We start from the raw sequence: 17,691 nt of genomic DNA, 5'->3' as shown, positions 1-17,691 counted from the left end.
GTACCTTGGATACACCATAGGGGGAGGACGAGTAAAACCCCTTGTAGGGAAGGTGCAAGCACTGGCAGCCTGTCCGCCACCCACCAGGAAACGCCAAGTGTGACAGTTCCTGGGGCTTGCTGGCTACTATCGCCGATTCATCCCCCAGTTTGCCTCCATCGCAGCCCCCTTAACAGGGCTTTTGACGAAGGATAGTCCCCGGCAGGTGCCATGGCCCCAAGAATGTGAAGACGCCTTCTGGACACTCCAGAAGTGTCTCTGCCAGGAGCCAGTCCTATACAGCCCAGACTTTGACCATGAGTTCATCCTCCACTTGGATGCCTCGGAGGTGGGGCTCGGGGCCATCCTGTCCCAAAAAGTGGATGGAGAAGACCACCCAGTTTTATATTTTAACCGAAAATTATTCCCCCGCGAGAAGAACTACGCGGTAATAGAAAAAGAAGCACTCACCGTGAAGTGGCCCTGCGACACCCTACGGTACTACCTCCTTGGGGCCCCGTTTACACTAGTCACGGCCCATGCCCCCCTCCAATGGTTAATGAGGATGAAAAATAACAACAATAGATTACTGCGCGGGTATCTGGCCTTACAGCCCTATGCTTTCACCGTCTGACATAGGGCCGGCAAGGACCATGCAAATGCGGACTTCCTGTCCCGCCTAGGAGGGATGGAAGAGCCTGGCCCCGACGAACAGGAGCCAGACTTGAGGGGTGTGTGTGCGTGCAGTGAGGCGGTGTGGTTCCCCACCGCCCCGGAGAGAGACGAGCCCCTCCGGACACCAGAGTGGGCGGAGCTAATGAGCTCTGAGCCCACCCCCCAGGGGGTCAGACGGTGCCCCGGAAGTATAAAGCCTCAACCTCAGAGCTCACTGGGAAAGCAGCCGCCGGAGAGGCCAGATGCCTCTGGCCTAGGCAGTGACTGGGAAGCACCAGTGACCCGTGGTTCATGCAAGGACTGGCCCGACCTGCCCTGCGCTTGCTACCCGGAGGAGTTGCCGGGCCTGCCCTGCGCTCACTATCTGGAGGAGCTGCCGGACCTGCCTCTCGCCAGCTACCCCGAGGAGCCCATGGTGCTGGACCCCCCCGGAGGACACCACCCTGACCCAGGTACCACACAAGGGGGAGTTCGGAAGTAGCCCGGGGGCAGCCGATCCTAGTCTGGCTGCAGCACTGCCAGAGCCCATGTCAGTGTGTTGCGGCCAAGATCCCCACTGACACAGCAGCGGGTCTTCTGCCGCTGCTAGGGCCCCGGGCTGGGACACAGTGGAGTGGGAGGGCCTGCGTCCCCCCTGCCACCCAACGCGTGGGTGGCAGTCTCCCCCTCTCCCAGGCCTTTTGGAGGCTTGGGCCTACTGTTGTTGCACAGCCCTGCCTGAAGGCCTGAGTTCCTGACTCATTATTGCCCTGCCCTGACCTAGGACCCTGGCCTAACTGTACTAATTTCTGCCCCCCACCAGGGCCGCCCGGGGAGGACTCCCACAGCCAAGCGAATTCCCCAATACATAAAGAGAGTATAGTGAGGCGGTGTGGTTCCCCGCCGCCCTGGAAAGAGATGGACCCGGGTGAACCTCTCTACAATCAGGCTGTGAATAAATTTGCAGAGGAGCGTGAGATTTGGAAACAGGAAAAGGAAAATTTGCAACAGGCGCTAGAGAAGCTGACATTACAAAATGAGGGGATGAAAAGATTTGCAAACTGCTCTGACTCAAAATGTAACTAATGTCCTGCAGAAGGCTGCTTTAACTCAAACTTGTCAGGAATTGGAATATGATATGGATGCACAAATGCAGGCAAAACAAAAGTATAAATTGGAGGCAAAATGATATAAGGGGCTGTGTCAGTTTTAAAAAGAGAAGCATAAGAAATGCATTGAAGTGATTAATAAGCTGGAGTCTGCTTTGGTGGCTAGGAAAACTATTTGTAGCATGGCTTGATGATAATCCCTGGAATGAGGAGGATTGGGAACATGTTGTGAGGGAGTGGCAGAGGGAAAAAGCACAAGAGAAAGAGGAGGAATATGTAAAGCCACCTCCATATGAATGTATGAAAGAGGAAAAGAATGGCAAAAGGGTGTATGTGTCATTATGGTCTGGCAAAAAGTATGGGAGTGAAGCAGCAAATCAGCCTACATACCATGACATTGATATACACATACGGTGTCCACAAGTGATTAGAAAACAGAGATATAGAGCTAAATACAATACTGATGGTACAATGGTGAAGGATCAAGAAGGGAGCTTGGTGTTTGAACTCCTGGATGAGGAGGATGAACCTGTTGAATCAGGGGAAGAAATGGAAAGACAACCAGTGGTGGTGGTTCAAATACCTAAATCCCCAGGCTATGTATTGGAAGAAACAACCCCCCCCCCGTTAACTGAAAGTGAAAAGCAGGTATTAGCTAAGCAATTAGGTCCCTTGACTCAAAAAATGTGTCTGACTTGGTTAATGGGATACACTGTTAGAAAACATTTGGATTTAGGAGACTTAAGGGAGCTGGTAATAACTTGTGCTGGCCCTACAGAAGGGGTGGCGGTGTTAGCAGAGCTTGAGCTGGAGTCAAATAGAGAGGACAGAGAGGCTACAGTACGGAGATAGCTCGGTATTTCTTAACCCCTGCTGAGTTAAGAAAGACAGTTTTGCTGGTGCATCAGGAGGAAGGAGCGTCAGTTATGGCTTATTGTGCTAAACTGTTGTTGACAGGTTCTCTAGCTGATATGGAGGAAGGGCAGGTAACAGATTTGGTATATGATGGGGGAACCTATTAAGGTGTTTCTAGGCTCTCAAGAGAGTTGGATCAGGCTAGATTGATTAAAATGTCCCGAGCAGCAGAAAAGGTGGTAAGCAGAATAAGTGGCTCCTCCCAGAAGGCAGTCAGCGAGGTTTGTTATAGCAACCGAGCAGGCTACAGTGGTCCTAATCCATGCCGGTATGGGACGTGGAGTGGGACGACCCAACAGAGGATGCAGAGGGTCCAGTGGAGGAAGAGTGCAAGCACAAATATGGGCTTTACTCCAGGAGAAAGGAGTGGATATGGTTCGTTTAGATGGACAACCTTTAGAGGTTGTGTTAAATGCTGTGAGTGATTTGGCAGGGAACAAGTCACAGCCTGTGCCACAACCTGGGGCTACGGCTGTTGAGATTGTGGGAACAGGTATGGGAGATCTGGTAGGCCCTTACGGCTTGTTGTCCCAGGACTTGGCTCAGATGGACATGGCAGCTTCCCATCAAGGTAGCTCCACATCGCAGTAGAGTTGCCTGGCCCTTAGCAACCCCTGCCCCCAAGATTGGACATTAGTGGCTAAATTACAGCCCCACATAACTGGTAGACCTTACATGGAAGCGGGGCAGGTGGGAGTGGGAGGAATCATACAATGGTTACTAGCATTAATTGATAGAGGAGTGGAGGCAACTCTGATTAAATCAGTGCAGGAGGACGTGCAGAAAGGACAGACTTTTCCTTTATTTGGATTTCAGGGCAGAGGAGTGAAAGGGATTTTATTGAAAAAACCTGCCATGGGTAATAGGACACAGTAAGTTTTGGACAGATACAGTGGTCTGTAACAGCATGACTGAAAATGCCATCTTGGGTGAAGATGTGGTAAAGCAGGAGAAATGGATAATTGATTTGGCAGGAGGTTGGCTGTGGAAAAGGGAGACCGGGATTGTGAGTGAGCAGGTGATTTCAGGAGGCTTAAGGAAAGGAGCTTGCAAAGCCATAGCAGCTATGGTGCTACCAGATAATGAATGGACACGGGAGTTCCTTATGGTGTGGGCCAAGAAGAAAGCCGAATGTGGGGGCATACAAGCAGCAGTGAAAATAGTAGGAAAATTTGTAAAACCAGTTCCTCGATATTCCTATCTTGCAGAAGCTGTTCCGCATATAGAAGAATTGCTACAGGATTTAAAAGAACAAGAAGTGGTGGTAGAGTACCAAAGTCCATACAATTCTCCGATCTGGCCTGTGCGGAAATCGGATGGACAGTGGGGCCTCACGATTGGTTATAGAAAAATCAATGTGGCTACAGTCCCGATGGCACCAGCTATACTGGCTGGAATAGCTGCAGCTGCTAAATGGTTCTCTGTATTGGATATTGGTAACTGTTTCTTTGCCATTCCATTAACCCCTGAGAGTCAGACTCCGTTGCCTTTTACATTCCAGAACAAACAGTTAACATTTCAACATGTCCCCATGGGTTTCCATGATTCTCCAGCTATAGCACATGCACATGTGACAAGGATGTGGGATCAACTCCCTGATTTGGATAAGCCGTGGGTTACTTCTTATGTGGATGACTGTGACAGGGCAAGGCCAGATGGCTATAGGAAAGTTGTGAGAAACAGGTATGTTAGCCCCAGGCTAAACAAATCCCTGTTACCATGGTAACCAAATGACAGTTACTCCAGATTAATCAAGACACCTGGGGCCAATTAAGATCTTTCCAGAAGGCAGGGAGGACACTAGGTTGATTGGGACACCTGAAGCCAATCAGGGGCTGGGTGAAACTAGTTAAAAGCCTCCCAGTTAGTCAGGTGGGTGCGCATGTTAGGAGCTGTAGGAGGAAGTTGTGCTGTTGGAGAGGCTGAGCAGTACACACCATATCAGGCACCAGGAAGGAAGCCCTGAGGTAAGAGTGAAGTGGATCTGGAGGAAGTGAGGGCTGCTGTGGGGAAGTGGCCCAAGGAATTGTACACATCCTGTTTCTAAAAAGTCAGCTACCATAGCTTGATACTATTAGGGTCCCTGGGCTAGAGCCCAGAGTAGAGGGTGGGCCTAGGCTTTCCCCTTTGTCCCCCTGATTAATCACTGAGACTGGGAGACAACAGAGACTGTGCAAGGAAGGGTAGCTTTTCCTCACCTCCCTTGCTGGCTTATGATGAAAATGGCTCAGTAGGCTGTGACCCTTGCCTCTAGAGAGAGAAGGGCTACGTGGAAGGTCACAGTGAGCTTCCGAGGTTAGTAAAATCCGCCAGGAAATGCGGGACCCACGGAGACAAGGACAGAGCTTTGTCACAATGACATACTGATAACAGCCGTTTCCCAGGAGGAGTGTAAACCTCAAACTAAACTGGTCCTGGGAATAGTGGAGAAAACAGGCTTTAAATTATCATGGGACAAGGTGCAGCTGGTACAGCAAGAAGTTGAATACTTAGATACTATCTTGGAACAGGAGGGTTGTACTATCAGAAAACAAAGAGTGGAAATCTTATACACCCTCCAGTGGATGTGTATTCAGTTAGGATATTGTAAGGAGCTGTGGGATTTGTTCAGGATTTTATACCAAATGTTGCTGAAATTTGTAGACCCCTATGGTCCCTAATAAAAAGAAACCGCCAATGGGACTGGGGCCCAGAACATGATGAGGCATTCAGGAGTTATAACTGCACCAGCATTAGCATATCCAGATCCAACTAAAGCTTTTTACTTAATGGTATCACACAGCTTGGGAGCTATAGATGCAGTACTACTGCAGGGAACATGTGGAAAGCAATGCCCTATTGCTTATGGAAGGAGCAAATTAACACCCCATGAGTCCACATTTTCTCCACGTGAACAGGAATGCTTGGCTAGTATATGGGCCTTACAGAAATGGGAATACATAACCGGACAAGCTTCTATTATTGAAACCACAGCTCACACTCCTGTGAAACTGATTCTGCAAGGAAAGACTTCTGATATGAGAGTAAGTGATCATAGTTTGGCTAAGTGGGCCCTGATTCCACAGAACCGCTGGCTTGTGGTGAACAGAGTAAAGGAATCCCCACTACTTCTATATGCTCTAATAATAGACGGGGAACAACATGAATGTCCTATACCCATACAGACACAGTACAAGTGGCCTGTGCAAGAAGCTGGGGATCTACTACAGGCAATATTGGATCACAACTGGGTATGGTTTACAGATGGATCTAGTTATTACAAAGAGAGTCAACTTGTTTGTGCACAGCAGCTGTTTGTTTGTTTCCAGAACAGGAACTGGCGATCCCATGTGAAAGGGTGTCAGCCCAGGGATGCAAAGTGACACAGTCAAGCTAGCATTTGAAGCAACTCCCTTGGGCTGTGATGTGGTCATATACTCTGATTCTCAATGCACTGTGCAAGGAGTAAGCATATGGGTACCCGTATGGGAACAGCAGGAAGGCAAAGAAGTTGCATACTGGGATTACTGGAAAACTATTATTGATATTATTCGGAATAGGACTGGTTCCACATAAATCAAGTATGTTACAGCTCATGCTAAACAACATACGCTGGAAGGATACTACAATGCTAAAGTGGATGAGATGGCTAACGAAGCAGCAGCTGCAACATCTTCTGTGGTTCACAGTGACAAAGTGATAACTCGATCTCAAATGAAAAACGAAGCAAATCCAGGAAAACTGCAAACAAACACTGATACAGCTGATCAAAAACTTCTGCAACACCACAAAGCATTCATGCACTATGAAGAACAGAAATGGAAACTAGTTATCCTTTGTCCTACACGAGTAGGAGAATGGGAAATAAATGAACAGAAGGTGATCATAGCAAAACAAGGAGATCAAGAAAGATGGGTACCTCCAGAACAATATAGAGAAATAATCGGATTTGTACATGAACAAGGACATGAACAAGGGCTAAAAGAACATTAGCACAAGTAAAAAAAAAAAAAAAAAAGTAATGTGGTGGCCAGTGGTGAGCTGGAGCTGGTTCGCACCAGTTCGCAAGAACCGGTTGTTAAATTTAGAAGCCAGTGTAGAACTGGTTCCTAAAGGGACGGGCGGGTGAGCAAACTCCGGCCCGCGGGACCGTCCTGCCCGAGCTCCCAGCTGGGGAGGCTCTACCGGCCCCTCCCCTGCTTCCCTGCTCCCTCGCAGAGCTCCAGCGCACCGCGCTGCCAGCGTCAGTGCTCTGGGCAGCTCTGCAGCTCCTGCCGCTTTGAGCAGCATGGTAAAGGGGTGGGGCTGCAAGCTCCAGTGGCCCCGCGGCATCCTTACACAGCAGCATGATAAGGGGGCCAGGGCTGGGAGGAGGGGCTGGATAAGGGGCAGGGAGCAGTTGGAGGGGGCGGAGGTTCTGGGCGGGCCGTGAGGGGAAGGGGAATGGGGGGGTTGGGTAGGCGTGGGAGTTCTGGGGGTCTGTCGGGGTGGTGCTGGTGGATGGGGTTGGGGCAGTCAGGGGACAGGGAGCAGGGCGAGTTGGGTGCGGTCCTGGAGGGCAGTTAGGGTGGGGGGTCTCGGGAGAGGGTGGTCAGGGGACAAGGAGCGGGGGAGGTTGATGGGTTGCGGGTTCTGAGGAGGGCAGTCGGGGGCAGGACATAGGTTGGGGTCAGATGGGTGGGGGAGACAGGCACGTGGGGCTTGTATTCACCGCGTGGTTCCCTACTGGGTCTTCGGCGGCACTTCGGTGGCAGTGGGTGTGGGGGGGTCTTCACTCGCTCCGGGTGAAGTAGCTGCTGCTGAAAACCCGGAGAGAGTGAAGGCCCCCCTGCCGCCAAAGTGCCACTGAGGACTCAGTAGGGAACCGGTTCTTAGGATTTGGGGAGCTCATCGCTGGTGGTGGCCAGGAATGGACATGCATATTAACAGATTTTTGTCAACAATGCTTGGTGTGTGCCCAAGTTAACCCTAAAAGCAGGAAAGAAAAAATACTGAGACACCAATGACACTAGGGGCTCATGGCAAAGATTACAAATGGATTACATTGGACCTTTGAAAAGAACTCCTACAGGGAAAACCTTTTGCTTGGTGGTCATAGATGATTTTTCAGGATGGGTGGAAGTAATCCCCACAACAGATAACACAGCTCAAACTACAGCTCAGGCTTTATGGACCCAAATACTAAGCAGATGGGGTATACCCTTGGTCATGGATAGTGACCAAGGACCTCATTTTGTGGGAGCAGTGGTAAAAGCATTATTTTTGATGGGGATCAAGCAGAAATAGCATATAGTCTACCACCCCCAGAGAGTGCAAGAAATGTGGAAAGGAAGAATAGAGAAATTAAAGCAGCCTTGACCAAGCAAATTCAAACACAAGGTTGAGATTGGGGAAACTGCTTTACCTGCAATCCTGATGACTATGAGAGCCTTGGGATAAGCTAGAAGTAAGTACTCACCTTCTGAGTTAATGACAGGTCGAGCTATGAGGACTCCTGAATTCTTACTCCCACCTAGAAAACAGATAACTGAATGGGTACAGAAGGAAGTTTGGATTTGGTACGTGAAGAATTTTGGGCACAAGAAAATCAGCGAAGACAAAGGGAAGAACAAAAAGGCTGGCAAGGAACCTTGGAAAAAAACACACTTTGGTAGTTGAATAGAAATATGATCCAAATAGTAAACAATATGTATGGACTTCGAGTGTAACTAATTGTATACATAAATCAGGAATTCACGAATCCCAAATTATTGATACTAGAACTGGGGAACTATGGAAAGCAGATGTACCCCAAGAAAAGGTCCTTCAAGCCAACGCACTCCAAGAATGTATAACTCAAGGAGTTTGGTTTGAAAAATGGGACTGAGGTTCCCGCCACAGATATAGGAGCAACTGTGAAATTGTATAACATCACTGAAAATATGGACATATGTCAATGGGAATGTAATGGGTGTACCCAGACCACATGTTCATTAGGGTATGGCAGTGAATCTGTGTTTGAATGGGAATTAGGAAATGAATGGATAATGGTAAAGGGACATCGCCATAACACCAAATTTGAGGGATGGGAAGTATTGAGATGAAAATGTCTTGAAGACCATCAATGTGCTTTAAGATGCCATACCTCATATACAGGGAATATACAACATAGGGAAGGTAAAACATGGGTTAATATAACCAAAGTGACTGAGAATCATCATAATGTAACCAATTGTTCCCCTGAAGGCATGGAATGGTTAATTCCAGACCATGACCACAGGCGCAGATAAATATATAATGGGTTCAGATTTAAAGTTTTTATAAACGTATTCCCTGAAGATTGGATGATTAGTGTCAATCATCTAAAGTGTTCTAAATGGATTGCACAATATAAAACATATTGGGTGTGGAAAGAAGAGGAATGGTTAAGAGATACCATATGGGAAATACTATACACTGGAATGGGATTAGGAAACACATAAAGCCTCTCTACCCTAAGGGAAAGAATGAGAGAGACTTTAAAGCAACTGATGCAGTCAGCACACAGTGGGGAACAAGGGGAAATAATGGATCAAGAGATGGGATATTCTGTGATGGAATTGAGTGAATTATTGGGGGAAAGTAATCTGGATATTGTTAAATAAGGGATATCCACTCAGGATTATCCTGGGGAGAAATTTGTATAGAAGCCCAGGGAATCTTGGGAGAACAATGGAACTTGGCCCCAGACTCTTAACTAGGCATTGAGTTACTACTCTTATATTAATCAATCATTCCAAGATACCTGGATGGTGCAAGTGGATACATGTACCATATACCAGTGCACTCTTGTCCTTTCCAGAATAGCCAATGGAAAGGCACAGGAAGTGTATCTGCTAATATATGCCAGCACCTGGAAAAATGAAACAGGGTACTATGAAATAGTACCAGAAGGAAATGGATTATGGTGGATACCTGGATTAAGATGGAAGCAAATACTAGGAGCCCAATGGGAATGGGGTATCTTAGTTAAAGGAGGAAACTGGAATTTGGAATGGAAAGGAGGTAATCTCACCATGAATTTACAGTGGAAAAATGGGTAGTGAGGATTATATGAAATAAACCAAGATATATGTTGGCATCAAAACAAAAAGGGTAACGAAACAATAAACTACTAAACCTGGTTCATAGACCAAGGAACGTGGTGTACTTGTGGAGAGATGTTATTTACAGTATGAACAATATCAATGGCATCCTCAGATGACTAAAACCATTATGACTCACCCTACACTAACATTGCCAAATTTGAAGGAAATAGAGTGGAATGATGCAGATTGGAATATGGACATACAAATTAATCAAGGCACACTAGACCAAATAGAATGGTCAACTAGACTGATATCTGTAAAAGGTATGCTTGTTCGAAAGTATAAAATCGTTGAAAAAGCTGTAGAAAAAGTAATATATCAAATGTGTGCTTGGTACGATGTTGTATGTCAAGTAATAACATGGAATGGAGTTGAATGGGCACTGTTATTTTGGATTTCTGGAACTGCCGTATTATTCCTTGTATGTTTCTGTTGTGGATATCAGATGTGTAAACAATATAAGAAAAAACAAGCTTTGCGGAAAATTTATAAGATTGAGTTATTGGATGATGCTACTAATAATTGTAAAAGAATGCTTTAAATTTTATAGACACCAGACAAGGAGACACATGATCTAATAATGTACAAATTGTGGGTATGATTGATGCGAAATTACAATTATTTTTGGTAAATGAATATTGAATGGGGGACTGTTGAGATGGTGCCAAAGTGGTGTGGCTATAATGAATGAATAGTGTGAGCATAACTTGACATGACAAACATGGCAGAATGGCTGCAGAGGATGCTGGGAGCAGGTTCCCTTTAAGCAGAAGCAAATTTGATAAAGGACTGGCAAAGTCTGCATGCGTGATAGATATTGAACCTAGTGGACAGCAAATATGGGCCCATGCAAAAGTAAATACCACATGTATAAAGTTCCAGCATGGAGCACAGATTGACCTGATTATAGTGACCTTACAGCAAGGACACCATGCAGAGAGCCAGAGTGAATGATGAGTGAGTAAACATGGGGTGATCTTCGTTTGGTACCACCCAGAAGCGCCGCCAGCTTTTTTGCCACCCTAGGCGGTGGAAGGTCCCGCCCCCGAAATGCCACCCCCGACAGAGGTGGCAGAAGGTCCCGCCCCCAAAATACCGCCAACAACCGGGGCGGCCAAAGATCCGGCTGCTGCGGTCGTCACCCCCCAAATGTTAGTGCCCTAGGCGACCGCCTAGGTCACTTAATGGGTTGTGCTGGCCCTGGTACCACTCCCCCCTTCTAAAATCCTAATCAGGTAAAAATTAGTAACCACACACCCACAGGGCATGCTTTTAAGACACGTGACTTCGTTGAGGGGGAAAAAAGAGTGTATAAATCAAGCAAAGTAAATTACTGTGGTTGGGATTCCTTAATTGACACTTGAAGAAGCAACGCTGCTAGACAAAGTAGCCAAAACTCTGCTCCGTGGGCTCGAGTAGAACTGTGAACTAGAGGGGTTTTAAGGCAACCAAGGCCTTGCCTCAAGGGAATCTGAGACAGACCAGAGGGCTGAGAAGAACAGACCAAGAGGGAAGAAGCGGTCTATAAAATTGGTAACCACCTTCTCTGTTTGCCAAACAGGAACTGCGTGAGGCTAGTGCAGGTCTTATTTGTGTATATTTGTGAAAGAGACTCGTAAGAGGAATGTATAGCTCTTAATGTTTAACACAGGAGTTATGTGCTTAATATGACCCTTTACTGCTTGTGTAATTCCTTCTCAATCTGCTGTGTATTGAAGATAATTACTATGGACCTTTTTTCAGTGGTATGACAGTAATCTGCTCCACCGGGAGCCAGTAAAGATCCATTTCAGGGGTAGTAGTGCCCTGTTATCAATACTAATGTATGCTGTTATTATCCACTTAAATAACATTCTTCATTAGTGTCAATCAGTTTCCTCTCAACCATTTTGTTAAAGTCACTGTCCAATTCATCATTTCCAACGGGGTATGCAGTAATATTTCTTAAAACGAGTACAGCGCATAGTGTTCAGTAGAATTTTTCAAATATTATGCAGCACAACTGAACCCTAGCAACTTCTAGAGTGGATGATTGAAATTAACTGTTTCACACAACTGCAAAAGGTGTGCTAGGAAGGCAGAGAAAGAAAGGATACAAATTTTAATACAGTGACTTTCAGTTCTGAGCAGTAGCAGAATCATTCGAACTTTGTCTATTGTAGGTTTGGATTTTAAAACTATGTGGGGCATAGAGGTGCTTACACCATACAGAGCAGTTGCTTAAGAGACTATCTTCCTCCCTGTTTATTTTAAAAAAAAAAAAGTGTACACCTCTTGGTATATAGAGCTGTGTATCAGAGCTTGCTAAGTTGAAATGAAATTCTGAAGAGACTTTTGAGAGTCAAAGAAAATAAAATGATCTATGAGGACAGCCTATCAGAAATGAGTAGTAAGACAATTACAGTTCCATTTGAAGAGGTATTTCAAAATAACATTTAATATTAAAAGAATTACATTCAAAAAGATAACATGGAATACACTTTAAGGCCTTTATTTCATGTACCATGTTTCAACTTCTGCTGTTCTTTGGCAGTAATCTGTCGTAAATACTATCACCTTTTTCTTCTGGAAAATTAAGCTTTAAGCCTATGTGATTTTGAAATTACATTTTCATAAAAACAACTGAACTAGTGTTTCTGCTTTACCTCAATTTTGCAAAGAAATTATCATGACTGGACACATACTAAGCAAAAGTATTCTTTTTACTGTTCCTAACATCAGGCTTTATGCTAAAGTTTCTTAGGGCGTGTCTACACACAAGTTATATACTGCGTTATCTATACCAATATGGCTAATGTGATATAATCTCCCTAGTATGGCTGCATTCATCAGTATAATCTACACAGCATCAGATCAACACAGCATGGCAATGCACACTAGGGGATGTGATTTCTAAAGTGTACTAACATTTTGTGTATTAACTGACTCATACAGACCCTGTTGGCGTGCACTAAAAGTTCTATAAGTGCATGTTAACATAGTGCAACAGCGCATTAGGAAACTTTTAGTGTGCACCAGCAGAGTCTACACAGTCCAGTTAGCATGCAACACATTAGTGCACTCAAGAAGTCACACCTAGTGCATATTGCTGCACCATGTAGGCAAGCCCTTAGTGTCCTTTAAACTGATACAACTATTCCTATACAGAAAGAGGAATAAATTATGCTGGTATAAAAGTGTTTAGTGTGGATGCAGATATATTGGTATAACGTGGTTGTACTGGTATAACTATTTCAGTAAAAAAAACCAACACCACCCACAACCAAAATAGCACATAGTAGACCAGTGAGACAGTCTGTATCCCTATGTTCACCCCTTTTTAAAAATTATAATGTCTTTTGAGGCATCATTTGAAAACTCATAATGTGCTGATCATTATTGTCCTGGTAAAATATATGTGGTAGCATTGTATGTGAAGTTATACTCCTCTGTATAACAGTACTGAGACATTCCATGCTTAGAAAAGCAGGCACCAACAGCTTCCTCAGAGAGGAAAGGCAAACTGTCTGCCTCAGCCAGGCGTCAGCAAAGTCAAATGGACTATCACCTGGTTAAGCGGCCATTCTTTGGAAGGAAAAAGGGTGAGTAAAAAAATTTACATCTTGGCAACAAAACAGCTGGAGGTTCCCATCTCCACAGACTTGCTGTCTCCTGAACCGTAGCTGGAGATGATTTTCAAAGAAAGAGAGAGGGAAACAGAGGCCCCCAAATATCTCTCCATTCATGTCTACTCACAATATCAACAGCACCTGAAGGACAAGGATATTAACATTGAACTGGGGGAAAGATCCTGGCTGAAAGGATTTCAGCCATATGACTGCTAAAGCATGTGGTGAGAGAAACCTTTGCTGGTATTTACTTAGCTTGTTAAGTTAGGTATTAGTTTGCATTTTGCCTTTATTTCTTTGTAACCAATTCTGACTTTTATGCCTCATTACTTCTAACCTCTTAAAATATCTTTCTGTAGTTAATAAACTTGTTTTATTGTTTTATCTAAACCAGTGTGTTTGGGAAACTCTATTTGTTATAACAAGACTTGCACATATTTTCTATTAATGAAATGATGGACTTTATATGAGCTTGTATCGTCCAGGAGAGTGCTGGGCAGTACAAGACCCACATTTCTGAGGGAAAGTCTGGGACTGGGAGTTTGCTGGTGTTGTCCGCAACGTAATTCATGGGTGGCTGACTATAGCACTCATACAGTATAGCTGGGAATGATTTACATGTTGGAGGCTGTGTGGGCAGACCAGGAGCGGAGGCTCTCACAGCAAAGCAGTGTAAAAAGTACCCCAGGTTGAAGGGGACATAGCTGTTCATCAGTCCAGATTGCACCCTGGGTAAATGTCACAACCAGGCCTTAGCCACTTAAAATAGAAACATGTTTTCTTCTTAAAAGTCAGCTGACTCTGTAGTGCAATTAATAATTCTACAATTATGGGTTGCTGGTCCCCAGACACTTCTCTAGAGGTCCTTAAGGACCATGACAGCAAGCAGAATGGATTTAGAGCTAAGTGATACACAAGGGGACCTTGTCTTTACAAAGTGGTCTGCAAAAATCAAATACGAGAGAGAACTTGTGGTGTAGTGGTTAATGCCATTTGGCTGCTATGTGGGGAAACCTTTTGAAAGTGACAGAACTCTGATACTTGTGACAGCTGAAGCTTGGGAAGTCAAAGGTGATACTCCCTGTCTCACGGGATGTAGAACTGAGAGCAACAGAGAGGAAAAACCCAGGGAGCCTGGTCCAGCACATAAGCAGTGCTGGTCCTGTAAGTGGAAAGGAAGCTGTTCAGGCAGCTGTTTAGTTCTAGAACTGAACTGAGGACCTAGAATGAAAGATCTGGTGGTGAATCATCCCAAACAGCCCTCTTGACATAAGCACTTCATCTGGGTTAGGCAGGAGGGGAAATCACTCACTGAAAACAAAGGGTGCCTCTTGTTACAAAAAACTTAGTTTACAAATAAAACCATCAAAATACCCTGAGTGTAGCCTTATTTGCTGATTACGTTGAATGAAAACATTTTAGAAGTAACATATATACTTAACTTTAATAAATGTTCTGCTCCAGTTTGATGGTGATTTATGATTGAGAAGAGATACTACATCTTTTTACCCGTGATTAGGCCAACAGCTTTCACAGATCTAATTTGTCAATAAGTTACATTCAGAACGAAGTCTGATAATTCACATTCATAATGAGTAAACAATACTACACTTAATTATACCAACGTTTACAAATGATTAAAGTTCAACATAGGACTAGGAGTAAATAACTATTCATTAGTCAATGGTATAGCACAAGTACAGTAAAGCATGTTGTGTATGTTTCACCATTTCATTTTGTATCAAAACAGATGAAAACCTTAAGTTTATCTGAAGGCCAACAAGAATTGCAGAGTAGCCTCCTGTGTTTCTGTATAAATCTTGGAAAAAATAAAAAACATCTCTGTCTGCACTGTCCAATTTTACTGTTTCCTAGGACTTTTTAAAATAGAAAAGTGCAATACGATGTTTAAAATCAAAAGTCTTGGCAGGTCTAGCTTGGCATTGAGGTTTCCAATTAACACTAGTAGCAGTGGCCAACTGCTCAACAATATTGCACAAAAACACATCTTTAGAGATGAAGGTACTAAAACAGAACAAGTAAAGCTCTTCTCCCTGACAAACAAAATGCTCCAAAATAATTCAACCTACATAATTTATTATCTTATTTGTTGATCTTAATGATTTTATACTTCATTGGATTAACAGGCAGTTTGAAAATTCAAGAATGTTTGCTTTCTCAATTAAAAAAACCTCTTGTAATCCTTCTTCTGCAGGTAACTGCCAGGATGCTCACCATGAGGCCACGATCAAACACATGGCATCTTAGGCAGTTCAGACATTTAGCCTTACTGTGTGGAGGGAGAATAAGCCAGTCAATCCCTTTCCTCTAAATCCATCAGAACTGCTTTGCCACCAGAATTCAGAGGTTGCTCCTGAACCTTTCAGTCACAGCCCCATGAACTGTCTCCTCCTATCTTTTGTGCCACCCAAGGCAGCAAAGACATTTACCTGTACAAAGAGTATTTAAAAACTGTAAAAGGTTTTGCTTTTGATCACCCATGAAAGTGAAGTGTTGATGAAGAACAGAACGCACATACATTTCAAGATCTGTACGTTTCTTGTATACAGTAGTTTACATTTTTACAGGACTACCTTACTTAAATTGCCATTCAAAAACTGTAAGATGATTTTAGTCTCTGAAAGAACAATTTCTGAACAAAGTTTTCATTTTAGAAAAGTGACCCTTTTTGAATAATTTAGTTCAGTGATATAAATTACAATAAATGTTACTGAATAGGTCTGTCTTCTAAATTAAATAATCACTGATCTTGCAGAGTATATTACTAGAATACAGATTTGAGATTACAAATGCAGTACATCTGCACATTACTTACATCATCTTAAAGCTGATAAAATACACCTGTTGGTAATTTAGTTTACTTCTGTAGAAGTTTAGTAGATAAATATGTTTGGGCAATTGTTAAAGAAAGAGCACTATAAGCGGAATTTAAACAGCTTCTGGAAAGTGTGTGTAAAACTAATGTAACTTTCCAAAAATTGCATGTCCATGTACAGTCCGGACATGCAATTTTTGGAAAGCTACATTAGTTTCCTTTTACTTTTAGAAGAAAGGTTCTCTAAGTCCGATTAAAATATTAGCTTGCTAATTGGTTAGATAAATAGTAAATTTTTTGCCTTCCTTAATTAGTCAAAATATTTCTACTATAATTACAAAACGTTTTCTTGAATCCTATTCGTGTTTCCATTGTGAAGAAGACTATAATGATAAGTTATCACTGGCACTAAATTACGTTACCTTTCTCTTCCACAGAAGCTGGGCAAAAATCCTCACAGTTCAACACAAAGCAAGAAACAAGATTCTGGGAGGTGTACTTTATAGCAGTACAAAAAAAAGCTGAACTGCAGTTTCAAAACTGGGAGTGTGTGGCAGGAAAAACAAAACAAAAAACAAACAAAAAAAACCCCCAGTAACAAATCTCTCTTTGACAATGAGGTTGTAGCTTGGTTTCACTATTTATACCAACATAAATGAATTGTCCTGTAATTGCCTTAACTTTCCAGGTTTTCCAAAAAGTCACATTCAACACTTTCTTCTAGTTGTTTCAAGATCCTTGTGTTGTTGCCAAGAGAATATTCCACTGACAGAGATGCTGAACTCTGTGCATTTTGGGACCTGTTACCTTGTGCTCTGAACGCACAGCTCAGGGTCCTGAAGAAGGGCATTAACTGTGTGATGCTGGATATAGAACGAAGGTTCAAAAGAGGATAGTCACATTTCTCTGAAGTTCTCTCATTAGTGTTTGTTTCCTGCAAACAAGCATACAAACCAGAAGATTCATTGAGTATTATGCAGAAAGCTAGTCTATTCTTCTATGACAACTTGGTTGAAATCTGCAGTAGATACTATTTGTCCATCAATGTGAGATCTGCAGCCTGCTATACCAGGCATTTCTTGCATCACAAGATGATTTGTACAGCTGTTACCTTAAAATGGAGTTTTACTTTTAAAAAGTGAGTTTCTAACAATGCTATTATGTGGTTCTATATTCTCCCACCCCCACAAGTAATCCCTGTTGGTCACCTGCTTAGGCACTGTCAGTGAGTGCTGTTCTGCAGACATATTAGCAATAGGTCTTGAAAAAGGACCTAAAGGACTGGGTAGTAGCTTTACATCTTTACTTCTGGGAAGGTGTTGCATACACACTGGAAGGCAGGCATGGAGTAGTATGGGAGAAGGTGACAAGTGGGTAATGGAGGTTAGCATAATTAACAGTGTGAGATCCCCTGCCACAATAAGGTTCTGTGTATGTAATATATGTAATAAGATTCTGCAGTCCAATTCTACCATTTATTCCTCACAACTCTGCTGCCGTCAAGG

At 43.7% G+C, this 17,691-nt stretch overlaps 1 protein-coding gene across 9 annotated transcripts in view; it reads right to left on the bottom strand.

Moving 5' to 3' along the window:
- Positions 1–12,151: 12,151 nt before the first annotated feature.
- DOP1B (DOP1 leucine zipper like protein B) overlaps positions 12,152–17,691 on the bottom strand; it is a 97,758-nt gene continuing 92,218 nt past the window's right edge. For all 9 annotated transcript variants that reach the window (XM_065590260.1, XM_065590268.1, XM_065590263.1 and 6 more), the window contains one exon: positions 12,152–17,120. In XM_065590260.1, the coding sequence (XP_065446332.1) occupies positions 16,863–17,120 (258 nt within the window). In that variant the 3' untranslated portion in view covers positions 12,152–16,862. The remainder of the gene's footprint in view (positions 17,121–17,691) is intronic.

The sequence above is a fragment of the Chrysemys picta genome, chromosome 1, assembly GCF_011386835.1.
Source record: "Chrysemys picta bellii isolate R12L10 chromosome 1, ASM1138683v2, whole genome shotgun sequence".
Lineage (NCBI taxonomy): Eukaryota > Metazoa > Chordata > Testudines > Emydidae > Chrysemys > Chrysemys picta.
Note: the sequence above shows the minus strand (reverse complement) of the source record. Positions and strands in the feature narration are given on the sequence as shown.